A 24,366-nucleotide genomic window follows, 5' to 3' on the forward strand; every position below is an offset into this window, starting at 1 on the left:
TTTATTAATCCATATCTCGATAGTCTTTCTTATTCGATGTTACTACATTTTATTAATAAATCTTACTATAGATGATAACACTCGTGTATGCATGTAGCACACACATTTGTATGCTGTTGTGTTTTTAAAAATAATTTATTTACTTCAATACCGTGCATATAGTAAAACATAATACAAATGGATATTCAATATAAGTATGTATTTTACTTTTCAAATTTACGAAATATATGACAATAAATAAATAAAGAGCTTATGTCATTTTCTTTGTGAAAATGTTCTGTAATACATTATATGTCATTAACTATTTAATTTTTGTAGAACAATTCATCCTGTGAAACACTTGCAGGATCATTTTGTAAGTATTTTGTACAGATTAACACATGTATAAAAATTTGACAAAAAATATTTTAATCCGATATTTGTAGGTGCAAGATATTCGACCAGATGGTAGGAAATTCCTGTCCTTTCGACCAATAAGTATTAATGTTTCATCAATTGTTCAGGCAGATAGTTCAGCAATATTCAAATTGGGTAGTACAACTGTGGTTTGTGGTATTAAAGCGGTAAATATATTTTACTTTATTTTATATGTTTGTATCATCAGGTTAATTTTTATTTATATTAAAGAGGTTGGTCAAGTAAATATTTTTTACATACTATATTAAAAGATACGATTCTTTTAATTTGTTGGAAAAATCGATCATCGAATGATTGATATACTATTTCAGGAATTAGCAATACCAAAAACAGATACTCCAGAATGTGGCTATATAATACCAAATGTTGAGTTATCTCCACTATGTTCTCCAAAGTTTCGTCCAGGTCCACCAAGTGAGCAAGCACAGGTGATTTCTAAACTAATAGATATAATATTAAAAAATTCCACTGCAATTGATTTAAAGGACCTTTGCATCTGTAAAAGAAAATTGGTATGGGTTTTATATTGCGACATGCTATGTTTAAATTATAATGGCTCAGTCATAGATGCTTGCACAGGTGCATTGACTGCAGCTCTCAAAACATGTAAGTTATATATTGTATATTATATTGGTTATCATCTGACATACTAGAAAAGGATAAAAAAATTTTTTCTTTGCAGTAACTCTACCTGAAGTAAATTATAATTTAGAAACAGGAGTCACTGTTGTGCATCCAAAAAAGAGAAAGCCATTTGTTATGAAAATGTTGCCAGTATCCATATCATTTGCAATATTTGAGAAGTAGGTTTCAGTTTGTTGATAAGCACTTTCATATAGTTTATCTTATTGACTAATTTTTCAACATTTGCAGACAAATGTTAATTGTTGATCCTACGGATGAAGAGGAAAGTTTATCATTAGGAAGATTATCTGTTGTGATGGATAGTGAAGAAGAAATTTGTTATGTGCATAAACCAGGTATATGTATTTCTTATTTCTTGTATAGTATATATATGTGTATATAATAATAATTATAAATCTTATATAGGTGGTATTCCAATATCACAACATTTATTTTCCAAGGCAGTAGAAATAGCAAAAACCAGAGCAGATCTAGTTCGATCATTGATTCATGCTGCTATTTCAACATTGAAAGTTGAAACAAATATTTGATACTTTTAAAAATAAAATATTTTATTACTATGTGTGTTATTTCTAACATCAGATATGTAAAAATTAAAAGTAATATTATATAAGTGATACTGGCAGGCTTTGAGAATTATCCATATTTAATTTTTAACAACAAAAATATACAATATAGATTAGAAAAATAGATATAAAAAGGTTTGCAAATTGCTTGTTAGTTGTTTTGTTACATCTATAAAATCAAAGTTCTATTTAAATCAAAGTTTATAAACAGCAATTTAGAATTTTATATAAATCTGTAAAGAATTTACATGTACACATATATGTTAGTTTATATAACTTCAGATTTCAAACATGAAACTATCTTGTTTTGTAATCATATTACTAAACATTTACACAAATGTTTTTTTAAAAAAGTATTCTTGACAAATCATAGCAAATCAATTCTTTATAGCAAGTCAGTCTTTTTTCTAAGTATACAGAAACAGAATGTATATTTAAGTGTTATAAGGCATGATAGCATATTAATTTAATATAGACATGCTTTCCTCATGATTCTGAGAAATTCTTCTTGGGATATTTCTCCATCACCATCTTTATCTGCTTCGTCAATCATTTCTTGTATTTCTTCATCAGTTAAAGTTTCTCCCAACTCATTTGCTACTCTTCTCAAATTTTTAAACGATATTTTTCCTGTATCATCATCATCAAAGAGACGAAAGGCTCTCAATACTTCCTCCTTTGAGTCTTTTTCCGACATTTTCACTGTCATTATATCCAAGAATTCTTCAAAAGATAATTTGCCAAGACCATCTGGATCAACATCTGCTACAAGCTTCTTTAATTCCTCCTTAGTTGGTTCAATGCCCAATGCTCTAATGGCAACTTTAAGTTCTTTGGTGGCAATTCTCCCAGTGCCATCCGGATCGAATAAATCAAATGCTTCTTTTATGTCAGCTTTTTGTTCTTCTGTTAGTTCAAATTTCATCGTGTTCTTCTTTCGGACAAAACCACCATTTTGTTTCTTAGATGTAGATGCCTAAAAGGAAATGAAACTAAATATTTAATTATCGGATATTTTATATAATGTAAAAGATTCAGAATATGGAAAGAATATAATCTAAAAAACGATTTATTATGGAAATCTGTTGAAACGAAATCGTATTAATTACCATTTGCTCGGTCTGCAATTTGCTGACTGTACAAGTAAGTAATTATCTCTTATTGAGGAAAATTTTCAGGCACTTATTTACGGTACTGTTAAATAATAGTGTAAGGCTGTCTCGTTATTCTCGCCAAGCACGCAATCGCAAGTATCACTTTTATTATACGTTGAAAGGGATTAGTTTGATCGATACATGACGTAGTCATCGTATATCTTGGAAATCGAAAGTTGTGAGAGCATACGCAAACAATAGCGTAAACACTTCAACGATAGTATACTCACAATTGAGCCGGTATCCAGAGCAACGTATCAAAGCAAACTGCAATTGTTAGGTTAGGTTAATTTAAATAATGTTACAACGTTCATTTCGAGAAAATTTATGTTATCTATTACATCCAGCGTATAGTATATTCTATCTTACTTCTTTTTGTTTGTTATAAATTTGTACCGATTTGATATTCTTTTAATTATACCGATAAAGCAGATTTCTATTTTATTATTAAACGGTAATTAAAATATATTTGAGCATTCTTCAATCTTATTGACTCCTAATTTTTTAAGAAGTAAAATTTTTAATTTTATACCTTTTATTTCATATAAAAAATATTTTATGCTTGTTGTAATGCTTCAAATTTAATAGAATTCATATTATACGTATTCGCAGAGATCCAGAATTAATATAATAACATTTATTTTATTGGTATTTCATAATGGCGTATTTGGTTTTTATCTCAAATTTTATCCCTCTATAGATAATTCGTATTTCAAATTATCTCTTCTACTACTCGTCATTTGTTCTTCAGGCTAGTTATTTATGTTTAACTGTAATCGCCTCTTTCATTTTTTATTCTTCTGTTTCAATTGTTTCATCGGGAACAACTTCATCGGGAATCTCATCTTTATCATTCTTTTCCATGTATTCTTCAGTCTTTTGTTCTTGTTTGACTTTTTCATCTTCTACATCCTCTTTCTTATCTTTCTTTTCTCTTTCCATCACTTCATCCTCGCTCTTTTTCTCGTACTTCTTCTGTTCCATTTGGTTCAAGTAGTCTTCTTCACTATCCGTCTCTTCATCATCATCCACCTCCGTCTCTTTCATTTCTCTCTTTTTGTAATATTTCTCCAGGGTTTCTTTATCAGCTTCAGCAACTTCAACGAGTACTTCGGCTATCCAACAAGCTATTATTTCAGCCAAGAGGTGCAGCTGCTGCGTCGTTCGATCGTCGTTGTTTCGAGTATTTGTATATTCGTTGATAGACATCAAACGTTTCAATATCACACGTGCGATTTCGCGGAGGTCTTTCCTATGTGTTTGACATTGGCGTTCCAGAATGCTCTTGACGAAATTTACGGCTAACACATATTGGCATATCGCCATGTCTTTGTCTAGAGTCGATGGAATTTGTACTGTGTCTAATTTTGCAATTTCTTTAGCCCATTTTTTCGCAAGCGGTGGTAGTTGCGTTATCTTCTTCGTTTTGCGTTTCTTTTGACGTAGGACTCGCGCTGCTTCCCTACGAAGAGTCGACAGATTTGTAAGAATTATACGTATGCACATGTTTGCTTCAGCAAAAGCAAAAAATACGATTAAAAATAGAAGTTAATAAAACAAGAGGATGATTGTATAACAAATTTTTTACTCTGGACTTATGCAGGTTTTGACTTCGACGATTTTTGTAAGATTATCCACAAGTGTCGGCGGCAATATCCACGCTTTATGTCGCAATGTGAACAATACATTGTGTATCGCTGGTCGAGCTAATTCTTCGAATCGAGGCGATATACGTTTTGCTGGTACTTTTGGCACAGGAAGCTACATATTTGTGAAACAAAAATGAGACAGCAATATTTAATATAAAAAAATGTAATAATATGTAATAGAGTTTTTCTTTCATTCGTATAATGCAAAAGATAGATAATGCAACGAGAGGAGCAATTTCTGGATTCGTGATTCTACACACATGCGTATTAAAATTGAAAACCAAATTGTAATACTTTCACGGTTTTCGGCATTAATTTCGGGCGACGCTTTTTCTTGATTTTTTCTCTTATTTTTGGATGTTCTTCGAGTACTTCGTTTTGTTCGCCCTTGGCAACTTCCGTTTCCACCACTTCGGCTTCCTTCGGTTCATTGTTATTTGTGATCATAATTGTATTCTTGTGACCTGATATAAAGGATCATGACAAAATATGTAGGACATGAGAGATATAGTGTTCGAGTTTTTGAATGAAAGAATTTTCATGTTTAATCTTTCTTATGAACAATACGTCATTAGGTTATTTGTTTCTTCACTGCTATCTCTAAAAATTACTTCATGCATATATACCTTGTATTAGACAGACGCGGTAATTTGGAAATGTTGCCTACGAATAACTCGCGTATAGAAGCGATACATTATTTTAACGATTAGTTCCGTGTCTGGAGAGATGATTGATCAAATTCTCGGTCCATATTTAAGTAGGTCATTTGTCAAATTTTTCGATATTTTCGGCGCAGTAGCTTATCTTTTTTTATCCCTCACCGTCGGCAAAGCAGGCCGACAAAAAATTGGGTATCGATAAAGTCGGTGGTTTTTTTACCGTCCTTCATTCTCATTCGATAATCGTCGGTAAAAGCTGATCGAACTGAAGTATGAGCTTCTTCCTCTTAACCTTTACCAAAGGGGGCGCATCGTCATCTTGGCATTTCGCTTCGCGGCGACAATAACCCGTCCGTTTATTAATCGATCATTCCGGGAGTCGCTGTACGTGAATCGGTCGTACGGTGTCGCGGGATCGTCGTCGGTGGTTTTTGCGCGCGCTAAGGAAAGTGGGGAAGAGTGAATTAGTAGTCGAGTGCGAGTGAGCGAGAGCGAGTGAGCGAACACCGAACGAACGAACGAACGAACGAGCGAGCGAACGGCCGGACGACCTCGAGGCGATGACGGTCCGAGAATAATAATCGCGCGTTTCTCAACGCTACGCCACATCCGGGGGGAGAGATGTAGCTGTCAAACACAGTGTGTGTGTAACAACGTGAATGCGTCGCTTGTTCCTTCTCACGGATGTCCTCAGCGGCGAAGGACGACGGAGCGCGAGACGCATATCCACGCATATCCGAGATGTGAGCGCAGGACCAACGTCACTTAATTGACAGCTCTCAACGAGGTCGATCGGGGGAATCGCCGGGGAAAAAGGATCGCTACCGCGGTACAGAGGCCCAGACGCTATGACGAGATAACAAATGCAGAATGAGATACAGTAGCGGTAACCTATTCGGTTATGCGTGGCTCACGTTCATCCTCACTCGCCTCAAGGGTAAGTTCATTGCACGTATGCGATCGCGCGTGTAATAATTACACGGTTACACCGTGTCGCCCTATCCCGCCCCTTTCCGTCTCTTCTCTTCTCTCCTCTTCTCTCCTCTTCCCTTCTCTTCCGAGCCCCCTTCGGGAGAGACCTTCGTCTCCTTGTATTTTTGTAACGCCATCGATTGCGTTCTGCGTTATCGCCCGCGTGTTTGCTCAAAGTCGGTCGCTCGAGGGCTGTCAGAAAAATAGGACACGTTCTATATGCCATGCAAAGGTGCATATACGCGCGCGCAAGTGTGCCTCCTCGTGTTGGAGAAGCCATCGTTTTACGTACGCGCGCGCGCGCGAGATGCATGTGCGTGTGCATACGCGAGCGCGCTCGCGCGTGTTCCTCTCGCGCACGCAATCGTGTTTTCAAGTTGTTATATCTCAATTACGTCTCGTACTGATCTGTCCATTACGCCGCGAGATTTCAATTGGCATCAATTAAGGGTAAAATTTCAAATTGAAAAGCGGCGCTCTCTCGACGCATCGGTTCGTTGCGTTTCACGGGCGCCGTGTAAAATAGAACGGGATGTGCCGCGAGAAACGACGCATCGACATCTTATCCGCCTATTTTAATCCGCTCCGTAATTAGCAGGCTTCATGAAAAGGACATCCGGACGTGTGACAGCACGTGTAACGTACGTAAGCGTTTGTTGAACAATGCGCGATATCATCTGTCGGAGCGAGAGAAACATACTGCGGTGTATCTATTGCAGAAGGCTTTCAGCTTTCCTTTTTTCTTACTTCTTGATCAACCACGTCTTTTTTGCTCTTTTGATAACAAGTACGCCTGTTAATATTTATAGTACACGCGGAAAGCGGAGTCGCTTGCAAAGACCAACATGGGCGCTCCTACGAAAGTGGCTTCCACTATATACCTGGACCTGAGCCCTGCACCTTCTGCATCTGCGACAATGGCAACCCAAAATTGTGTAAAGCTTTCATCTGCAAGTTCCTCGAGGTATGTAGTATTAATCCTCTTAGAGTCTAGGAGTTTTCAATGACATATAGGCTAGTGTAACAATCATGATATACACAATTATCCTTTTAGAGGACATAATGTATTTCTCATGAGAAACTTTGAAATGGCGGAACTTTATACAGTAAACTTTATATCTATTATACTAGTCTGTGTACATTGTGCACACATTGTACAGTCAGTGGAGGAAAAATTGCAAACATTCATCTTGATGAATTTTAGAATGCATTCAGTACCCAATAGAAAAATGTACTTGTACATCACTAAGAGTCAAATTCTTATATCAGATAGGAAAGCGTCGTGAAACTCATTGAAAGTTATGTACATTATGCTTTTTGTTTCACATTTGAGACAGTAAGTTTTTTTTTATCACCTTATATTTTACTTCTTTTATTTATTTTGTACCAGAAATTATATATATATATATATATACACAGTGTTCTCTCAGTCCGAAGAACGAACGTAATTATCTTTTGCATCAAATATGAATATGAATACACAGATAATAGTAATTAACATATTGATTTTTGCTAATTATATAAAAGTTTACTGGATCATTTAATCATCCAAGATATAGTGAATAAATGTGATATCACTGTTTTTTACCTCATCTCCTTGCTTCTCTATTATATGGTCAGTGTATGATGAAATGTATAATTAATTAATTATACATTATACATGACTTAATGAGGCTTGATGATGTTATGATATTGGCTGTAGATAAAATCAATATGCTAATTTTCTTAACAAGATACGAAATTATATATAATTGTTATTATCCAATCTAAATCACAAATCATAGTATGCATAATGTAAAGTCTCTTCTGTGTGCAACAGGAGGATTGCAAATCCTTTCGTCGGGGCGATACTTGCTGCGAGTTCATATGTTTGGACGACACGTTGTCATCGATATCTAATGACAAAGCCGACGGCACGGGAACCAACATAATAGATGGAAACGCAAATTACGATTTGGGCTTGCGATCGGTTGCTAGTTTTGTCACAGCGATATTATCAATGAGTCTGTTATTCTTTCTGATACATCGTCTGCGTCAGCGCAAGATACAAGGTAAGAGCTAACGATGTCCCCTCTTCCGTTTCGTTGGATGCTTCGCGTCTGTTGACCTTCCTCAATAAAAACGTAGTACGTGGTATATCAGTTTGTGTGGCAGGTCGGGAGAACAGACAAATCGGAGAGGACCAAAGAAACTTAGGCAATATGGGATACCTGGAGAGAGGCGGCTTACTGCACGGAGTCCCCATGGACGACATCCCCTGCGGTACCGGTTATTCGCTATGGAAACCGCCTGGCAATTACTTCCCACGCGGGGAGGCGCCCCCGCCGTACGAGGAGGCGGTCGCCGCGGCGAGGGCGGAGCAGGCGTTGCTGTCGATGAATCCGCACACGTTGCTGTCGATGAACTTCTCCGACAGCTATATGCCGAGCGGCAACAATCACACAGGCATAGCGGTCGTCGCGAACGCCCCGAACGAATTAACCGTGAGCACGCAGCAGCTGTCGTCCAACGATAATCACATGAGCGCGCCTCTGATGTCATCGTCTTCAAGCAGACCGCTCTCCAGCCCCGGTACGTATGCCAATTACCGGCCGGTGAGCCAGAGCAGCACCACGTCCACTGGTCTGAACACTAGTACCTCCACCACGAGCTTTACCATGGGCACCAATATGTACGAGAACCTGCCGGTCTCGATCGGCACGACGAGCTTCAACGACGGCGCCGGGCAACACTCCGCCGCCGGTGGCCACGTATCCGCGCAGCAGCAATCGATGCTGCCGATATCGCATTCTACGATACCCAAGAGTTACCGTCAGCACACGACAAACTTCTCGCGTCAGAGCGCCGGCGCGTTCACGATATCGGCCACTTTGTCGAATTCCGACGTGTCGTCTTCCCATCGCACGATCCCGAGGACGCTGGCCACTCAGCGCGTCGTGACCGGCGGCAGGGCGAAGGACCTTTCGACCGACTGCTCCGCCAAGGATTACTTCCGCCTGTCACCGGGCAGCATCGCGCCGCAGAGCCTTTCGCACTCCGTACAACTGTCGCCCGCGGCCGTCCCGGCTAATTACAAGGATACCAAGAACTCGGACGTGTTCTACGCGGACGCTCCGTTACCATCGGCGTCCGGTCTGCCGGCACAGTCTTCCGATTGCGTCTCCGAATATACGGCGCACACGACTGACATCTCCGAGAAGAGTCGCGAGTTCAAGGTACAGCAACGCGTCGTTGTACGATAAAATAAATATATAATAAAACTGTTACGTTACGCCACGATAAATGCAATATATCGTAATGGGTTTGTGAAATTCTCACGAATAATATTCGTCAATTATACGATTTGTCCTGGATTTGTTGCAGCCTTCGCTGAGCGCAGCTAACGAGATGAATGCGAGCGGCAGTTTCGAATCGGTAACGTGTACTTGCAGTATGCAAGCATTGCCGACTCTGCACGATGACACAGATGATTATCGGAGTGAGTGCGAAAACTGTAAGAGTGCGACGGGTTCTCGTTATTATTTAGATAATGAGGACGAACTAGTTACGTCTCTTCACGAAACCATGACACTGCACAGAAGACCAGACGATGCAGCATCAAGTGCCACGCCACAATATTATAGAACTTCACTTACACTGCCGACGAGTACACGTCAACGTACAAGGTGATGTTATTTTTTATTTTAATTGTTATAATTACAAGATATAATAACTCGGTTGTTATTGTCAATTTTGTTATGATTCTTTTTCGATATTTACGAAATGCAAAAACGTTCTCGTTATTGTTCAAGTGTAAAAGTATCTCCTCCTTCGCATAGTTTTCCAAGAAAATTCATGAAGTGTTTCTTTGTCATCTAGGATTACCGGGGCTCGTGAAAATTGGTTCAGCACTATGCCGGAAAGTTCCAGCGGATCTTCCGACGAGAACTAAGTATTACAAAAATAGCGGACAATGTTTAAGCGCGCAAATAAAATGAATACACATATAGTATCTATATGTTATATACATAAGTATTAAAACTATCTATACAGAGTGTCCCAGAATTACCGCGCTCCTCCTCTCACAGATACGATCATTGCTCGAGTGTCGATGCATTGATAATTTTCGCATCGTATCAAAGAAAGATCATGGTGGAAAAAAATTCAAAAAGAGAGAGAAAGAGAGAGAGAGAGAGAGAGAGAATCGGTGTAAAAAATTTGACACAACAATGCGTGGAGGAAACTCCCTAATTTTCGCGAATTTTTCCATTTATTCGGTGCGGCGACAGCCTGAGTCTTCCAGAATATTTAGCTTCTCTACTCTCCATGTGGCATCAACGTTCAAGAGAAACTGCCAATCTTTTGGGACATCCTCTATAGCGATTGTCGTAATTAACACCATTATTATCATTGTCATCAGCGTGAACATTACCATTAGAATATCATACCATCGTCAGCGTTATCATCGTTATAATCGACATCATAAACATTACCATTTCTATCGTCATCATTAGGTAATGAAAGTTTGTTAGAATTCATGATGAACTTTCCGAACCTGAAATGCGTTAAAACAGTTTAACTGTGCTTGTGACGCGAATAGCAGAGCAGGGGGCAGATGTTCATATTACGCTATAAACAACAAGGCAATATATATTGTTTATCGTACCGTTTATCATTGCCACATATAATTCTGCTTGGTAAGGTGTCCGATGCTTATATTCTTCATCCACTAACTTGACATCCGGACAATTCTCGAAACAATTGGAAAGTTTCCGACACATCGCCAGCAAGTGAAACGTCGGCTCCCATTGAGACAATGATCTTTACGTGATAACGGAAGATGACTACCGTCGTCTGTGTTTGTGTCGCATAGCGACGATAAATAGATAGATAAATAGATAGATATAGAAGTAGATAGATAGATAGATGAATGTTTATTCTACTCTGGGGTGGAACCCCGTAGGGCACAAAGTAAAAAAGAGAAGGAATACAAAATCTACTTAAATATTAAAGAAAGAAGAGAGGCAGGGGGAAATGTGCAGCGGTAAAACGATGAGCAATGCGTGACAGAAACATAAGTACTGACACAATATTACTACGTAATTATCTTGAAACTTGCCAGAAAAGTAAAGAAACGAAAGGCAAGAATAAAAAGAAAAAAAAATGCAAATCAAAGATACGAATTATTGTATGATAAGCTAAGGGCGATTCTTACAAACGTAGAACTTTGTTCTCTCGTATAGCTAAGAAAAAGAAAGAAAAAATATTGAGTGAGAAATTAATATCACCGAGTGAAAAGTTTCAGACGGAGAAAACGATGACTGTAGAAAATTCTTAAAATTCCAACGTAACATGTGTGGACAGATGGAGATTTTCGGATTAGGGATTCTGGACGAGTAGGTTTGGGCGAGGACGAGGGAAACGTAAATAAGAAAATAATTGTCTGTAAGATAGAAAATAAAAAGTAAGCAGGAAATTTGCAGGAACGCGTGTCGATATCATCTGGGAAGTTTCAAAGTGAAGTCTCAAACTTTCACACCTTCTCGTTATCTTCGTTGTCTCATTATCATTATAAAAATCATCACATAAATCATATCATCAACGTTATTACCATCGCCATTATTGTCATTGTTATCCTGCCCGTTATCATTATTGTCACTACTATGTTACCACTGTATTTTTTCTTTAAACATTGGTTACCAGTGAACGAGGAAATATATTGTTCAATTAATGGAAAGTCTAATACGAATCAGACATACATGTTGATACGCTCGAATCATTTGGTTCGTATTTGACTCTCCCTGTGATTATTTTTTTATCTGTTAATGAGCTTTGACTTTTTGTTATTTTTTAAAGCATTACGTTATATCCAAAGAAATATACAAATTTTAATGGTAGATCTTTATTGTAAAAAAGTAGGATAAACTCATATCTATATGTACATGATACTAGGATAGTTCCAAAACAATGTAACAAGTCATAGAAATTTTTCTTTCATGAAACGTCTACGAATGCGAAATCTCTTTGTTAATATACTTATTAATGTGCGTATATAAGTTGCCTGCAGCACCGATAAGACGCTTAAAAATTCATAGTTGACCCGTAAATATTTGTCACTAAATAGGTTTTACTTGTTTTTTTATATCTCTGAATCTTGTTATTAATTATATATTATAAAAAGTTGTAGAGTTGCTTTACCTTCGGAAGATTAACTTGTTAAAACTGCTTTTCAGCTGCAACGAAAGATGCAGAGTGTGACTGAACTCCTCTATATTCATGTGAAATATCAAGGTTTCTTTTTTTAATTTGAATTTGCGGATTGTCGAAATGCCTTCATAAGTGCAAATAGAGAATTTACGAAGAATTTTTCCTCAAGGACTCAGAAGAATTGTGAAAATTTGAGTTTAAATCGAAAGTCAGAATTGGATGTTTATATCGAAAATCTAAGGGATCGTAACAAATGATGGTTTTCTCAAATTCTGGGTAGGAAAAAATTGACTTTACATATTCATCAAGGAATCAAAGAACCTATGACTTTTAATGCTTTTTGCTACCATGTAGATATATGTAAAAAAAGAATTAATCCGGCTACTCTTGTTATATTCAAGTCGGAAAAGAAAGAATGAAAGTTCTGAACTGTTATGAATAAAAAAAAAAGTAAAATTGTAACACGGATATATTTTAATTGTAAATTGTCTGTAAATCCAATAGAGCACAAAATATGTGTGTATAAGTACAAGCGCGAGTACAAGCTTACCATGTTTTGTTTTGTCCAAATTTGATTTCTAAGGTCGGATAGGAGTGTGGTATAAAGAGAAGTTTTTGATATATCATTTCCAGTATTAAGGTATTGTTCAGTATTAGATATGTTGTTTTTAATATTAGTATATTTTCCTGTATCCTTACATACAAAAACATACACATACACACGTGCGTACACACACATACATGTACAGATTCATAATGTTGACCGAACAATAGTTCTTTGTAATTGTAACATGGAACTTCTTGGGGCTTCTTGAAACTTCTTGTAACGTCTTCTTATCCATGATTCTATGAAATATAAATTATTAGCAAATAAATCATTTTTCCTCATTACTGAACATACAAATAAAATGAAGCACCATTCGAAAGTAGATTCGAAAGTGGAAAGTTTTTCTTGTCATGAAGCTGTTTTTTAATTATTTCAAAGATTCTTTTGCCCTATTGTTGAATATGATTTTGATTTATCAGTAAAAACTTGTGACTGCTTGTAACGTAGATTATAGAATTAAAATAAATATTAGAGATTTAGAACTGTGAATGACTACTTTGAAATTTGATTGAGACAAAACGAACTAAAATCCGAACTAATTTCGTCAAATTCTGATCTCTTCTAATTCACATTCTTCAATCTCAGTATGTGGTTTGACTTTAAGATCTTTTTAGTACTGTTGATTGACGACGGTTTTATTTCTTGAAGTATCTTCCTACGTTATTCTCTTCATTCAATAATTAAAAAAGTAATATTGAAGAATCGTATTTTTTATATCACATATCATTTACTTTGTGTGTGTGTGTGTGTGTATGTGTGTGTGTATCAAAACTAATTATTAACTGAAATAATTTTATTCGTTGTAATAAATCGCATCACACATGCGTAGTGTAAAACATTAATTAAATTGTTCTCGAAAAGTACAATTGTCTGGGAAACATAGACCTTCAAAGGACATCCATAGAACATCCAGATGTCCGGAGGACATGCTCAAGACGTCCCTTGGAGGAGATTGTGTTATCTGAACGAGCAAAGCCTAAAAAATGTCGTTATTATAACGGTTATAACGCACACTTTTATTTGATAATTAATCTGTACTGATAACATCGCGCTGCGATACTTCTTGAGCCTTCGCTTTTGCTTTCGCCTTGTGCCGAAGGGCACGACCTCTTATGTTAAGCATTGTCTTTGTCACTAGCCACACCGCGCCCGCTTCGCACAAATAACGAAGGGCGTTTACGAATCCGACCATCAGGGAATGAGGTGGATAGCCAGTCGTGTGCGACTCTATGCCGACTGTTTTCAACGACGCCTCAACGAATTTCTCCGGAGTTGGCGCCATCCATGTTGATCGTCTATAAATCCACGTAAACATGAATTTCGAGTTCGTAAAGAAAAAATTGTATAATTCGTAGAAAGAATCTGAGTCCCAAGGCTGGGGGAACATATTTGTCTCTGATTAAGCAATTCTTACTTTATTCTTGACATTTTGGTAGCAACAGGTCCAGGAAGAACGCACTGGACGGTGATACCTCTTGGCCCCGCCTCTGCTGCTAGATCAGCGCTAAGTTTGTTGATGTACGCTTTACTAGCGGCGTAAACCGACAAATAAGGACTCGGTATAGCGGCAGCCATTGAACTGACGTTTATCACCACTCCCTTTTTTCGCTTCATCATGCCGGGTAACAATGCCCTCGCGACCCCTGTTACGCCGGCCACGTTTAATTGCAGTATTTTGGCGAGAACTTCCTCCGACACGTTTGTAAACAACTCGGGATGATCATAACTGGTACCAGCGTTGTTAACGAGGACTCCCACCTGTCGGAGAGTGATTTAATATCTTAGTACCGAGATAAGAAGAGAATGAAAAGGCATTTTTTTGCGGATGACAATTTCCTGGGACAGAAATTCTCAGGCAGCAGTTCTCTTCGTCTTTGCATCTTTGATAAAAGAGGGCAATTCTCTTTTACTCTAAACTATATTCGGTTTTTTTCTTTTTTTTTTCGTTACTGACTACATCTTATCGTCAAGTACTACTTGATTCATTCGCGCAAAATATATGACAAATTATATTACCTCCAAATCCTCCGTCACTTTGGCGATTTCGGCATAAACTGTTTGTCCCTCTGTCAAATCAGCTTCCACGACGCGAGTTTCAACCCCGTATTTCTGCTTGATTTCGGCAGCCACGTCTTTCAGCTTGGACATGGATCGCGACACCAGGACAATGTCCAGACCCTTTTCGGCAAGGGCTTTGGCGAACGCTTTTCCAAGCCCGTCGGTCGCACCGGTAACCACCGCCCATTTTCCTTGAGTTCGTAAATCAATCCCGAAACCAAGACTCGGAGCAATCAACTTTCTCCATGTTAGAAGAGAGGCTTTTATAAAGATTCTCAAGCTGATGAGCGCTATTATTACCAATAGTATCTTCTCCCAAAACGTTAACGCCATTCTATAATAACAGTACCAACGATAATTGTAATAGTAGTAATAATAACGCGTAATAATGCGTAAAGTTATTTAAATTAATATAAATTCGATCGCTTCATCACATTTGAATTTATTATCAATCGTTTGATATAATATAGTAAATGCAATATAGTATCGAATCGCAAATTTTTATTTTGTTATTCGAGCTAATTCGAGCAGAAATTCAATTCTTGAAATATATTCGTCCGTTCGCGCTGGTTAAAAATCTTCGACTAAGCTCGAGTTGCTGAGTTAATTTAAGTCTTATCGTTACGAATGCCAGTCATTGCCGGTTCGCGTAATGTCACGTACATTATTAACTGATATGGAAATATTTTTGTTTTGCATTTCAAATATGAGTTTACCATATATTAAGCAAATGTATAAGAATAAATTGACGTTTATATACTAAATATATATACTAAATATATTCCATATTTATATATTATATATACACACAGATGTGTATAGATATAAATATAAATTAATAAATATATATACAAATAAATGTGTATATACATATATAATCATAAAAAATAAAACACTTAAATATCTCCATCAAATTTGAAAATAGATCAAAATATCTAAGAAATAAAAATTTTTTAAACATTCTTATATCTTCATTTCGTTCTTATTCTTCATTTCAAGGTCAAACCAAAGAGAATGATTTTTTTATACAAAATGATTTCCCTCGTAAGTTCACGTATAAAAGTATTAAATTAAATAAAAGTATTAAATAAAAGTATTAAAATATAAAAAGTATAAAAGTATTAAATTAAATAAAAGTATTAAATAAAAGTATTAAAATATAAAAAGTATAAAAGTATTAAATTAAAATAATTGGAAAATAGATATCTGATATTTCGTATTGAAACATACTTCTTCACGAGGAAAAAATATCCATAGTTCGATTTCAGGAAAGACGTTATGGAGATAAGTCGTTTGATTCATCCAATGGACAATTGTCTAACAACAGTAACGCGCTACAAAATTTCATCGCAATATAACTTTCTCCGACGTTTTATAGTCGAATGCGTGGCAATCGAGCCGTGGTACTTTCTCGCTTTCTTACCTTATTTGATCTTGTTGCAGTTTAATTCTTCTGCTTCCGAATGTCCGATGTCCCACAAGTAGCAGATCTTTCTGGTCCACGATAGAGAAGTCACAATCTCGCGGATCAAAACTGATCGAAATTGCTCGTGAAAATTGTGAGAAAATTCTTATCTCCAAAATAACGAACTTCCTAATGACAAGGATAAATGTCACATTGGAATTGCGCGGGCAGCGAAGTCGATGGAGAGGATGAAGGTCAAGATCGATGATAGCATCGAGAAGAGGACAATGAGGAAATGAAGCAAAACGGCGGTAAATAGGCCATTGTAGAAAGGTGAAATTGTAGCGTGAAAGGGTGTCGCGACGGCACAAACCGGCGTACCCGAATACCGTTGCGGCGATACTGCAAGAGAAGAAGCAGACGCGATCGATCTTAACGGCGCCCGGCGAGTTGTCCTCCAACGCGCGCGCGCGCGCACACACAATGTCAGGGCTAATATCGCACTAGTCGAATTGATTCAGGAAGGGAGGATATCGCAGGCACAAAATTCCCGGACGAAAAAGAACCGTTAATACACTCGGCAGGAGAGAAAGGTGACTTCTTTCTTACGGCACACTTTACGCTGCACGTACAACTTTGCTGTTTCGCTGAATCAATCCGTACCGTTCGGTGTTGTACCGAATGTATCTCTCCTCATCGTTATGTTATCTTATCGTATTTTTCTCAAACGTGACTTGCCGACGTCGTCGATGCCGTCATTTGTGATTGTAACTTGACATATCATCTGATAAATTATGCAACCATTTTATCCGCATAGTGATAAGGCACGAAACAAACAATAACATATAAATAAAACAATGTCGATCCTATTTTATTTCGTTTATGTACAAAAGATACATTTTTCACACACATACACACTCATGGATGTACAAATATCATGAGTTGCAACAATCCTGTAAAAGTTACAAAATCATGAACGGAGAGCGTTTTGTATGTTTTAAAACATGAATATAATTACATATATATAGGAAAACTTGATTATGAGCTATACGATTTTTCTCTTTACTCTTACTCTTTTCTCACACACATGACACGTACTTTCTCTTCCTCTTATGTTATTGTTACATAGGAAGGAATTAAAGATAAAAACTCTTTTCTTACTCCTTTTTCATGTTATTCGACCTACTTTTAAGAATTCCATATAGCAGAACCATGTGACACAGATGTAAAGCTGTGCTACTGAAAACTGTACTTGGATATGTGTTCCAACACAGTTCTATCATGCCTAAGATGGTCAATTTAAAGACAGTCTTGTAATGAGTACACCATGCCATATATGGCAAGGTATAGTAGTACCATATGTAGAATTGATAATGCAGTGATCTACTGAACATAACACCGATGAAATTTGCAACAAAGAAGGGATAAATAAACAACTGACTTATCATAGACGTGTCTACTCTCTCCTTGCCGCGAAGTTGAGGTTTTAAATCCTTCTCGACATGTTTCAATGTCGCATATGACCTCAAATAAGTGTTCCAACTAAATGCACAATAAAACAACGTTAAGACATGCAGAAGTAACAGAGAAACATGAAAGTACGGGTGAACGAATATATCTTCCGGTAGAAATCTCCAGTTTACAGTCCACTTAAATTCAAATACTCTGCCTATGTCGAAGGAAGCTTTTATATACGCGACTGGATTTTCTAGTAAGAACGGAAGGCCAAGGGCTAACTGTACGAGTGCGCAGATGGATAAATGCCTGAATGTTCCGAACGTTCCTAGTATGCGCAGATAGGCTATGAGAAGCGCCGGGGCGAATAACAATATATTCATTTTGATCGACACGGCGAAGCTGTATAATATACTACCCAAATACCAATGATCGTCCAAGAATGCATTGATACTCGCGAACAACAGTACCATCGCTACCGGGTCGTTGAATAGCCGCAAAACGAATATCGAGTGTATCCGATAGGAAGTACAACACATCAAGATGAGGACGTAGGGCGGCACTTTTTTCGTTCTCGCGTAAATTCGAAAGACCAACGCCAACGTGATGACATAGAGAGCCGCGAAGAAATATTGCGCCACTCTGATGTCCGTGCCGTGTGAAGTTATGTAGTACAAACCGGAGAAGATGTAGACGAATCCAGCGGGATAAACCAACGGCCCGGTGTCACCTTTCAGTTTTGAGTAGTCGTGAGTGCCGTTGATAAAACCCTCGACCTCCTGCATGTACGCTTTCCAGTCGATCTCGGTATACGATACATTTTTGATGATCAGGATATTCAACACCACTTCCAGTAGAACGAACGAGATCGCTGTCAACGGCAGTCTCTTCGGCTCGGTTAACAAGGAAACGAGGTATCGCCATTCTAAGCGACTCTTTATCCAACTTTTGTCACTTTTCTTCGCGGACCTCGCTGAGTTGATGTTAATCCTGCTTTCTCTACGAGGCGCCATGTCGCTTTGCGATACACGTGGACCGCAGCAGAGAGTAACCTGAGAGCGGCCAATACGACATTTTCTGCGACACCGACTTTCCGCACTGGGAAAGAACGCCATCTGCATTCATTTTGAGAGGGGAACTACGATAGTACATCCACTTTCAGGTCTCGGTGGTAAAATCTGCATATGGTGGAAGTCCATGCTATATCCACTTTCAGGCGGTTTATGTCCGTGCTGCAATGACAGTTGCCATCTCTATGCCAGACTATGCCCGGTGGTCTAAAAAGAGCGGGAGAGAGGGGGGGAGGAGCAGAAAAAATAAAAGTACGTATTAAATGTTAAATCTTCGAATATATATTGCCGTATCAAAGTCTCTTCTATAATAAACAATTTGACATGTATGGAGACGCATGATGTATCGTTGTCCGCGTCCCGTTCACTTCGTCTTGTTTTTTAATTCAGCATCCCGTCCGCTCCGGACATTCGCTCGTGGCACTGACAGTGGCCGTCGGTGAGCATTCGATCCGCTCGGAGGAGCACGTGTTATTCACGTAATTAACGTGACGAGACTCCGATTATAAATATCCCGCGAGTCGACGAAATATTTGAACTTTTAAAAAAAGCATCAAAGAAAATCACGTTAATGTTGTCATGGGTAAAATCTCACCCCGGTATATATTTTCTTATTTTCGAAATAAAAAAAGCCAAACGAATGCAATTAAATGTTATTTATCATCATTGAATATTAAATGAAAAGTAGAAGAGTTATTGTCCGCAGCGGATAATCTCCCTGTATAAAATGTCGAACTGAAACATATTAAAAAGTATTGACATTTTGAATACGTCTGAATTCTGCTTTCTGATCCGAAGAAAGGGAAAATAAAAAGTATTAGTTCCCATTAAATTTCACCGCGCTAAATGCGAGATGGCAGTAGTGAATGCTTCGCATTAACAAGGATTCAATTCGTTTCAAATATACCTTGTATTCAATCGCAATCGATAATTTTTAAATGCGAACTTTCGTATTGAAAAATATTCACTTCTTCTCCTAATCGTTTTCGGATTCAGAGGCATACAAGATTTTCACGTTCTATTCCCCGTCGCATTAAAAAGTATTCACCCACGATCCAATTTGAGAGCAGAATTCACGACAAAATCTCGTGAATGCGAAACAATACTTTTAAATACATTTTATACAGGACTAATATTTAATAAGAGCGCGACTAAATTCGCATAGGATGAAATTCCATTCCTTAACGTTACCATGACCTTTAATTATTCTCTGAAAACGGCGTCACAACAACTTACACTCTGTACAATTAGTTGCTAACACATTTTCTAATCGTATACATTCCTCTTTAATTAACATAAAGCTAACAAATGTCCGATGCTTCGACAGAGTAATTTTCTTTATTTTCAGTAATCAATAAATAGAGCGCATCAATGTCGCGTACAGTTGAAAGGTCTCCTCGCATTCCCCTCGTCGTTCCGAAACCTTCGAGAAAACAAGAGACGTTCAAAGGCAAGTCTCTCTTGCTTCAACCGCCGCCGAGGCCCGCAATGTTTACATCGCGCCGATTGTGTTGATCGGCTCGCGAGCGACGACACTTTTTGCCCTTCGTATTATAATACTCGCGCACCTCATGTATTCGACCTCATTTCATCAGCAGCAGCCGTGCGCGACGCTCTCGTCACTTCCATCTCGTGTAATTAAAAGAAATATATCTCGTTGGTCCTCGAGATACTCAATCGGCATCACGTTGATTAATCGCACGGTCGAATCGCGAGTATCGGTATTAGAAACGTGAGCGAGTGAAATCCGGAGGACTCCAGCAAGGCGGGAAGTAGGACGTCGGCAGCGATACGTTACGTTTTCAGATATGTGGAATCATTTATTATACGGGAAATCTCCGATAACGAGAGCGGACGTTTGACGAATTTTCCGGGAATAAGAAGTCGGAATTTCGCGCTCGGCATTCACGATACGCCATCATCCGACTAGTAATCATGAATTTATGAATCTGCAATTACTCTCGTTAATCTCTGTCTATCTATTTATTGCGTTGTTGTATACAAGAGATATTGATTCAGACGGAGACGGATAACGGTCCATGAACGCGGATCTCTAATTCATCACGTTCTCAATCAAACATTCTAAATAATTCTCAACTGTGTGAGTATACCGGTCTTGTGTAGAATATTCAACGTCATACCGCTTCTTAGACTACGACCTTTTTTGTTTTAGGTCAGCGCTTCTTTCAAGTCTGTTTACTCTCGTTACGGGATCTAAATTTCCACTCTCAATTCCCAGTAGAAACGGAGATATCAAAGGTACAAATTGGAAAATTTACCCTTCGATATCTCCTAAACGGCTAGAGATACAGGCCTGTTTCTGCCATCAAAATATAGTCCTCTCAAAACCCCATATTTTGCCGTAAATGACGTCTCTCTGCTCCCAGTAAAATCGGAGATATCAACGGAGAAAGGTTGGAAAACTTTAACCTTCGATATCTCCTAAACGGTTAGAGATACAGGCTTCGGACAGGTACCAAATTAAAGCCCTTTCAAAACCCTACATTTTGGACTACATGGACGACTCTCTACTCCCAGTAGAAGCGGAGATATCGACGGATGAAGGCTGGATATCGACGGAGAAAGGTTAGAAATCTTTAAACTTCGATATCTCCTAAACGGTTAGAGATACAGGCTTCGGACAGGTACCAAATTAAAGCCCTTTCAAAACCCTACATTTTGGACTACATGGACGACTCTCTACTCCCAGTAGAAGCGGAGATATCGACGGAGAAAGGTTGGAAACTTTAACCTTCGATATCTCCTAAACGGTTAGAGATACAGGCTTCGGACAGGTACCAAATTAAAGCCCTTTCAAAACCCTACATTTTGGACTACATGGACGACTCTCTACTCCCAGTAGAAGCGGAGATATCGACGGATGAAGGCTGGATATCGACGGAGAAAGGTTGGAAATCTTTAAACTTCGATATCTCCTAAACGGTTAGAGATACAGGCTTCGGACAGGTACCAAATTAAAGCCCTTTCAAAACCCTACATTTTGGACTACAATGACGACCCTCTACTCCCAGTAGAAGCGGAGATATCGACGGATGAAGGCTGGATATCGACGGAGAAAGGTTAGAAATCTTTAAACTTCGATATCTCCTAAACGGTTAGAGATAGAGACTTCGGACAGGTACCAAATTAAAGCCCTTTCAAAACCCTACATTTTGGACTACATGGACGACCCTCTACTCCCAGTAGAAGCGGAGATATCGACGGATGAAGGCTGGATATCGACGGAGAAAGGTTAGAAATCTTTAAACTTCGATATCTCCTAAACGGTTAGAGATACAGGCTTCGGACAGGTACCAAATTAAAGCCCTTTCAAAACCCTACATTTTGGACTACATGGACGACCCTCTACTCCCAGTAGAAGCGGAGATATCGACGGATGAAGGCTGGATATCGACGGAGAAAGGTTGGAAATCTTTAACCTTCGATATCTCCTAAACGGTTAGAGATACAGGCTTCGGACAGGTACCAAATTAAAGCCCTTTCAAAACCCTACATTTTGGACTACATGGACGACCCTCTACTCCCAGTAGAAGCGGAGATATCGACGGATGAAGGCTGGATATCGACGGAGAAAGGTTGGAAAACTTTAACCTTCGATATCTCCTAAACGGTTAGAGATACAGGCTTCGGACAGGTACCAAATTAAAGCCCTTTCAAAACCCTACATTTTGGACTACATGGACGACCCTCTACTCCCAGTAGAAGCGGAGATATCGACGGAGAAAGGTTGGAAATCTTTAACCTTCGATATCTCCTAAACGGTTAGAGATACAGGCTTCGGACAGGTACCAAATTAAAGCCCTTTCAAAACCCTACATTTTGGACTACATGGACGACTCTCTACTCCCAGTAGAAGCGGAGATATCGACGGATGAAGGCTGGATATCGACGGAGAAAGGTTAGAAATCTTTAACCTTCGATATCTCCTAAACGGTTAGAGATACAGGCTTCGGACAGGTACCAAATTAAAGCCCTTTCAAAACCCTACATTTTGGACTACATGGACGACCCTCTACTCCCAGTAGAAGCGGAGATATCGACGGATGAAGGCTGGATATCGACGGAGAAAGGTTGGAAAACTTTAAACTTCGATATCTCCTAAACGGTTAGAGATACAGGCTTCGGACAGGTACCAAATTAAAGCCCTTTCAAAACCCTACATTTTGGACTACATGGACGACCTCTACTCCCAGTAGAAGCGGAGATATCGACGGATGAAGGCTGGATATCGACGGAGAAAGGTTAGAAACTTTAACCTTCGATATCTCCTAAACGGTTAGAGATACAGGCTTCGGACAGGTACCAAATTAAAGCCCTTTCAAAACCCTACATTTTGGACTACATGGACGACTCTCTACTCCCAGTAGAAGCGGAGATATCGACGGATGAAGGCTGGATATCGACGGAGAAAGGTTAGAAAACTTTAAACCTTCGATATCTCCTAAACGGTTAGAGATACAGGCTTCGGACAGGTACCAAATTAAAGCCCTTTCAAAACCCTACATTTTGGACTACATGGACGACCCTCTACTCCCAGTAGAAGCGGAGATATCGACGGATGAAGGCTGGATATCGACGGAGAAAGGTTGGAAAACTTTAACCTTCGATATCTCCTAAACGGTTAGAGATACAGGCTTCGGACAGGTACCAAATTAAAGCCCTTTCAAAACCCTACATTTTGGACTACATGGACGACCTCTACTCCCAGTAGAAGCGGAGATATCGACGGATGAAGGCTGGATATCGACGGAGAAAGGTTAGAAATCTTTAAACTTCGATATCTCCTAAACGGTTAGAGATACAGGCTTCGGACAGGTACCAAATTAAAGCCCTTCAAAACCCTACATTTTGGACTACAATGACGACCCTCTACTCCCAGTAGAAGCGGAGATATCGACGGATGAAGGCTGGATATCGACGGTGAAAGGTTGGAAATCTTTAAACTTCGATATCTCCTAAACGGTTAGAGATAGAGACTTCGGACAGGTACCAAATTAAAGCCCTTTCAAAACCCTACATTTTGGACTACATGGACGACTCTCTACTCCCAGTAGAAGCGGAGATATCGACGGATGAAGGCTGGATATCGACGGAGAAAGGTTAGAAATCTTTAAACTTCGATATCTCCTAAACGGTTAGAGATACAGGCTTCGGACAGGTACCAAATTAAAGCCCGTTCAAAACCCTACATTTTGGACTACATGAACGACCCTCTACTCCCAGTAGAAGCGGAGATATCGACGGATGAAGGCTGGATATCGACGGTGAAAGGTTGGGAACTTTAAACTTCGATATCTCCTAAACGGTTAGAGATAGAGACTTCGGACAGGTACCAAATTAAAGCCCTTTCAAAACCCTACATTTTGGACTACATGGAACCACTTCTTACTTCCCAAGTAGAGCGGAGATATGACGGATGAAGGCTGGATATCGACGAGAAAGGTTAGAATACTTTAACCTTCGATATCTCCTAAACGGTTAGAGATACAGGCTTCGACAGGT

At 38.7% G+C, this 24,366-nt stretch overlaps 6 protein-coding genes across 10 annotated transcripts; 2 read left to right on the forward strand and 4 right to left on the reverse strand.

The window, feature by feature from the left end:
• Positions 1-47: 47 nt before the first annotated feature.
• LOC105182210 (exosome complex component RRP43) lies at positions 48-1,722 on the forward strand. The gene is made up of 7 exons (XM_011139471.3): positions 48-194; positions 319-355; positions 426-563; positions 729-1,023; positions 1,100-1,220; positions 1,291-1,397; positions 1,468-1,722. Exons 1-7 carry the CDS (start codon positions 178-180, stop codon positions 1,590-1,592), a joined length of 840 nt encoding a protein of 279 aa, XP_011137773.1. The 5' UTR covers positions 48-177; the 3' UTR covers positions 1,593-1,722.
• Positions 1,723-1,874: 152 nt separating this feature from the next.
• On the reverse strand, positions 1,875-3,171 carry LOC105182209 (caltractin). Of its 3 annotated transcripts, none has more exons than XM_025303542.1 (2): positions 2,738-3,171; positions 1,875-2,620 (listed from the first exon to the last, which is right to left on the reverse strand). In XM_025303542.1, the coding sequence occupies exon 2, from the start codon at positions 2,551-2,553 to the stop codon at positions 2,095-2,097; it is 459 nt and encodes a 152-aa protein (XP_025159327.1). In that variant the 5' UTR covers positions 2,554-2,620; positions 2,738-3,171; the 3' UTR covers positions 1,875-2,094. The 3 variants fall into 3 exon arrangements, with proteins under 3 accessions (XP_025159327.1, XP_011137772.1, XP_011137771.1); XM_011139470.3 differs by having other exon boundaries at positions 1,876-2,604; positions 3,013-3,170; XM_011139469.3 differs by having other exon boundaries at positions 1,878-2,604; positions 2,738-3,168.
• Positions 3,172-3,348: 177 nt separating this feature from the next.
• LOC105182208 (hypothetical protein) lies at positions 3,349-5,399 on the reverse strand. 2 transcript variants are annotated; one of them, XM_011139468.3, is made up of 4 exons: positions 5,058-5,399; positions 4,732-4,895; positions 4,371-4,543; positions 3,349-4,244 (listed from the first exon to the last, which is right to left on the reverse strand). In XM_011139468.3, exons 2-4 carry the CDS (start codon positions 4,876-4,878, stop codon positions 3,575-3,577), a joined length of 990 nt encoding a protein of 329 aa, XP_011137770.1. In that variant the 5' UTR covers positions 4,879-4,895; positions 5,058-5,399; the 3' UTR covers positions 3,349-3,574. The 2 variants fall into 2 exon arrangements, with proteins under 2 accessions (XP_011137770.1, XP_011137768.1); XM_011139466.3 differs by having other exon boundaries at positions 4,726-4,895.
• An 87-nt stretch (positions 5,400-5,486) lies between these two features.
• On the forward strand, positions 5,487-11,375 carry LOC105182207 (uncharacterized protein DDB_G0271670). Of its 2 annotated transcripts, none has more exons than XM_011139464.3 (6): positions 5,487-6,027; positions 6,872-7,026; positions 7,882-8,113; positions 8,205-9,277; positions 9,426-9,727; positions 9,921-11,375. In XM_011139464.3, exons 1-6 carry the CDS (start codon positions 5,961-5,963, stop codon positions 9,991-9,993), a joined length of 1,902 nt encoding a protein of 633 aa, XP_011137766.1. In that variant the 5' UTR covers positions 5,487-5,960; the 3' UTR covers positions 9,994-11,375. The 2 variants fall into 2 exon arrangements, with proteins under 2 accessions (XP_011137766.1, XP_011137767.1); XM_011139465.3 differs by having other exon boundaries at positions 5,488-6,027; positions 8,217-9,277.
• A 1,535-nt stretch (positions 11,376-12,910) lies between these two features.
• LOC105182204 (hydroxysteroid 17-beta dehydrogenase 12 spidey) lies at positions 12,911-16,739 on the reverse strand. Its single transcript, XM_011139462.3, has 4 exons — positions 16,337-16,739; positions 14,872-15,247; positions 14,270-14,613; positions 12,911-14,150 (listed from the first exon to the last, which is right to left on the reverse strand). The coding sequence occupies exons 2-4, from the start codon at positions 15,244-15,246 to the stop codon at positions 13,883-13,885; spliced, it is 987 nt and encodes a 328-aa protein (XP_011137764.1). The 5' UTR covers position 15,247; positions 16,337-16,739; the 3' UTR covers positions 12,911-13,882.
• Alg3 (Alg3, alpha-1,3- mannosyltransferase) lies at positions 16,695-18,848 on the reverse strand. Its single transcript, XM_011139463.3, has one exon. It carries the CDS (start codon positions 18,784-18,786, stop codon positions 17,476-17,478), a length of 1,311 nt encoding a protein of 436 aa, XP_011137765.1. The 5' UTR covers positions 18,787-18,848; the 3' UTR covers positions 16,695-17,475.
• Positions 18,849-24,366: the final 5,518 nt, after the last annotated feature.

This window comes from Harpegnathos saltator, unplaced genomic scaffold (genome assembly GCF_003227715.2).
Source record: "Harpegnathos saltator strain DR-91 unplaced genomic scaffold, Hsal_v8.6 scaffold555, whole genome shotgun sequence".
Taxonomy (NCBI): domain Eukaryota; kingdom Metazoa; phylum Arthropoda; class Insecta; order Hymenoptera; family Formicidae; genus Harpegnathos; species Harpegnathos saltator.

Bases quoted from the DNA above. Each gene is read 5' to 3' on its own strand.
- LOC105182210 (XM_011139471.3), top strand. The intron at 564-728 runs GTAAATATATTT...ATACTATTTCAG, and splicing joins TGGTTTGTGGTATTAAAGCG to GAATTAGCAATACCAAAAAC. The intron at 1,221-1,290 runs GTAGGTTTCAGT...CAACATTTGCAG, and splicing joins TCATTTGCAATATTTGAGAA to ACAAATGTTAATTGTTGATC.
- LOC105182208 (XM_011139466.3), bottom strand. From the start codon at position 4,878: ATGATCACAAATAACAATGAACCGAAGGAAGCCGAAGTGGTGGAAACG. The intron at 4,544-4,725 runs GTATTACAATTT...ACAAATATGTAG, and splicing joins TAATGCCGAAAACCGTGAAA to CTTCCTGTGCCAAAAGTACC. The intron at 4,245-4,370 runs GTAAAAAATTTG...GACTCTTCGTAG, and splicing joins AAAACCTGCATAAGTCCAGA to GGAAGCAGCGCGAGTCCTAC.
- LOC105182207 (XM_011139464.3), top strand. From the start codon at position 5,961: ATGAGATACAGTAGCGGTAACCTATTCGGTTATGCGTGGCTCACGTTC. The intron at 9,278-9,425 runs GTACAGCAACGC...GATTTGTTGCAG, and splicing joins AGAAGAGTCGCGAGTTCAAG to CCTTCGCTGAGCGCAGCTAA. The intron at 9,728-9,920 runs GTGATGTTATTT...TTTGTCATCTAG, and splicing joins AGTACACGTCAACGTACAAG to GATTACCGGGGCTCGTGAAA.
- LOC105182204 (XM_011139462.3), bottom strand. From the start codon at position 15,246: ATGGCGTTAACGTTTTGGGAGAAGATACTATTGGTAATAATAGCGCTC. The intron at 14,614-14,871 runs GTAATATAATTT...ACTCTCCGACAG, and splicing joins AAGTGACGGAGGATTTGGAG to GTGGGAGTCCTCGTTAACAA. The intron at 14,151-14,269 runs GTAAGAATTGCT...GTGGATTTATAG, and splicing joins ACCAAAATGTCAAGAATAAA to ACGATCAACATGGATGGCGC.
- Alg3 (XM_011139463.3), bottom strand. From the start codon at position 18,786: ATGGCGCCTCGTAGAGAAAGCAGGATTAACATCAACTCAGCGAGGTCC.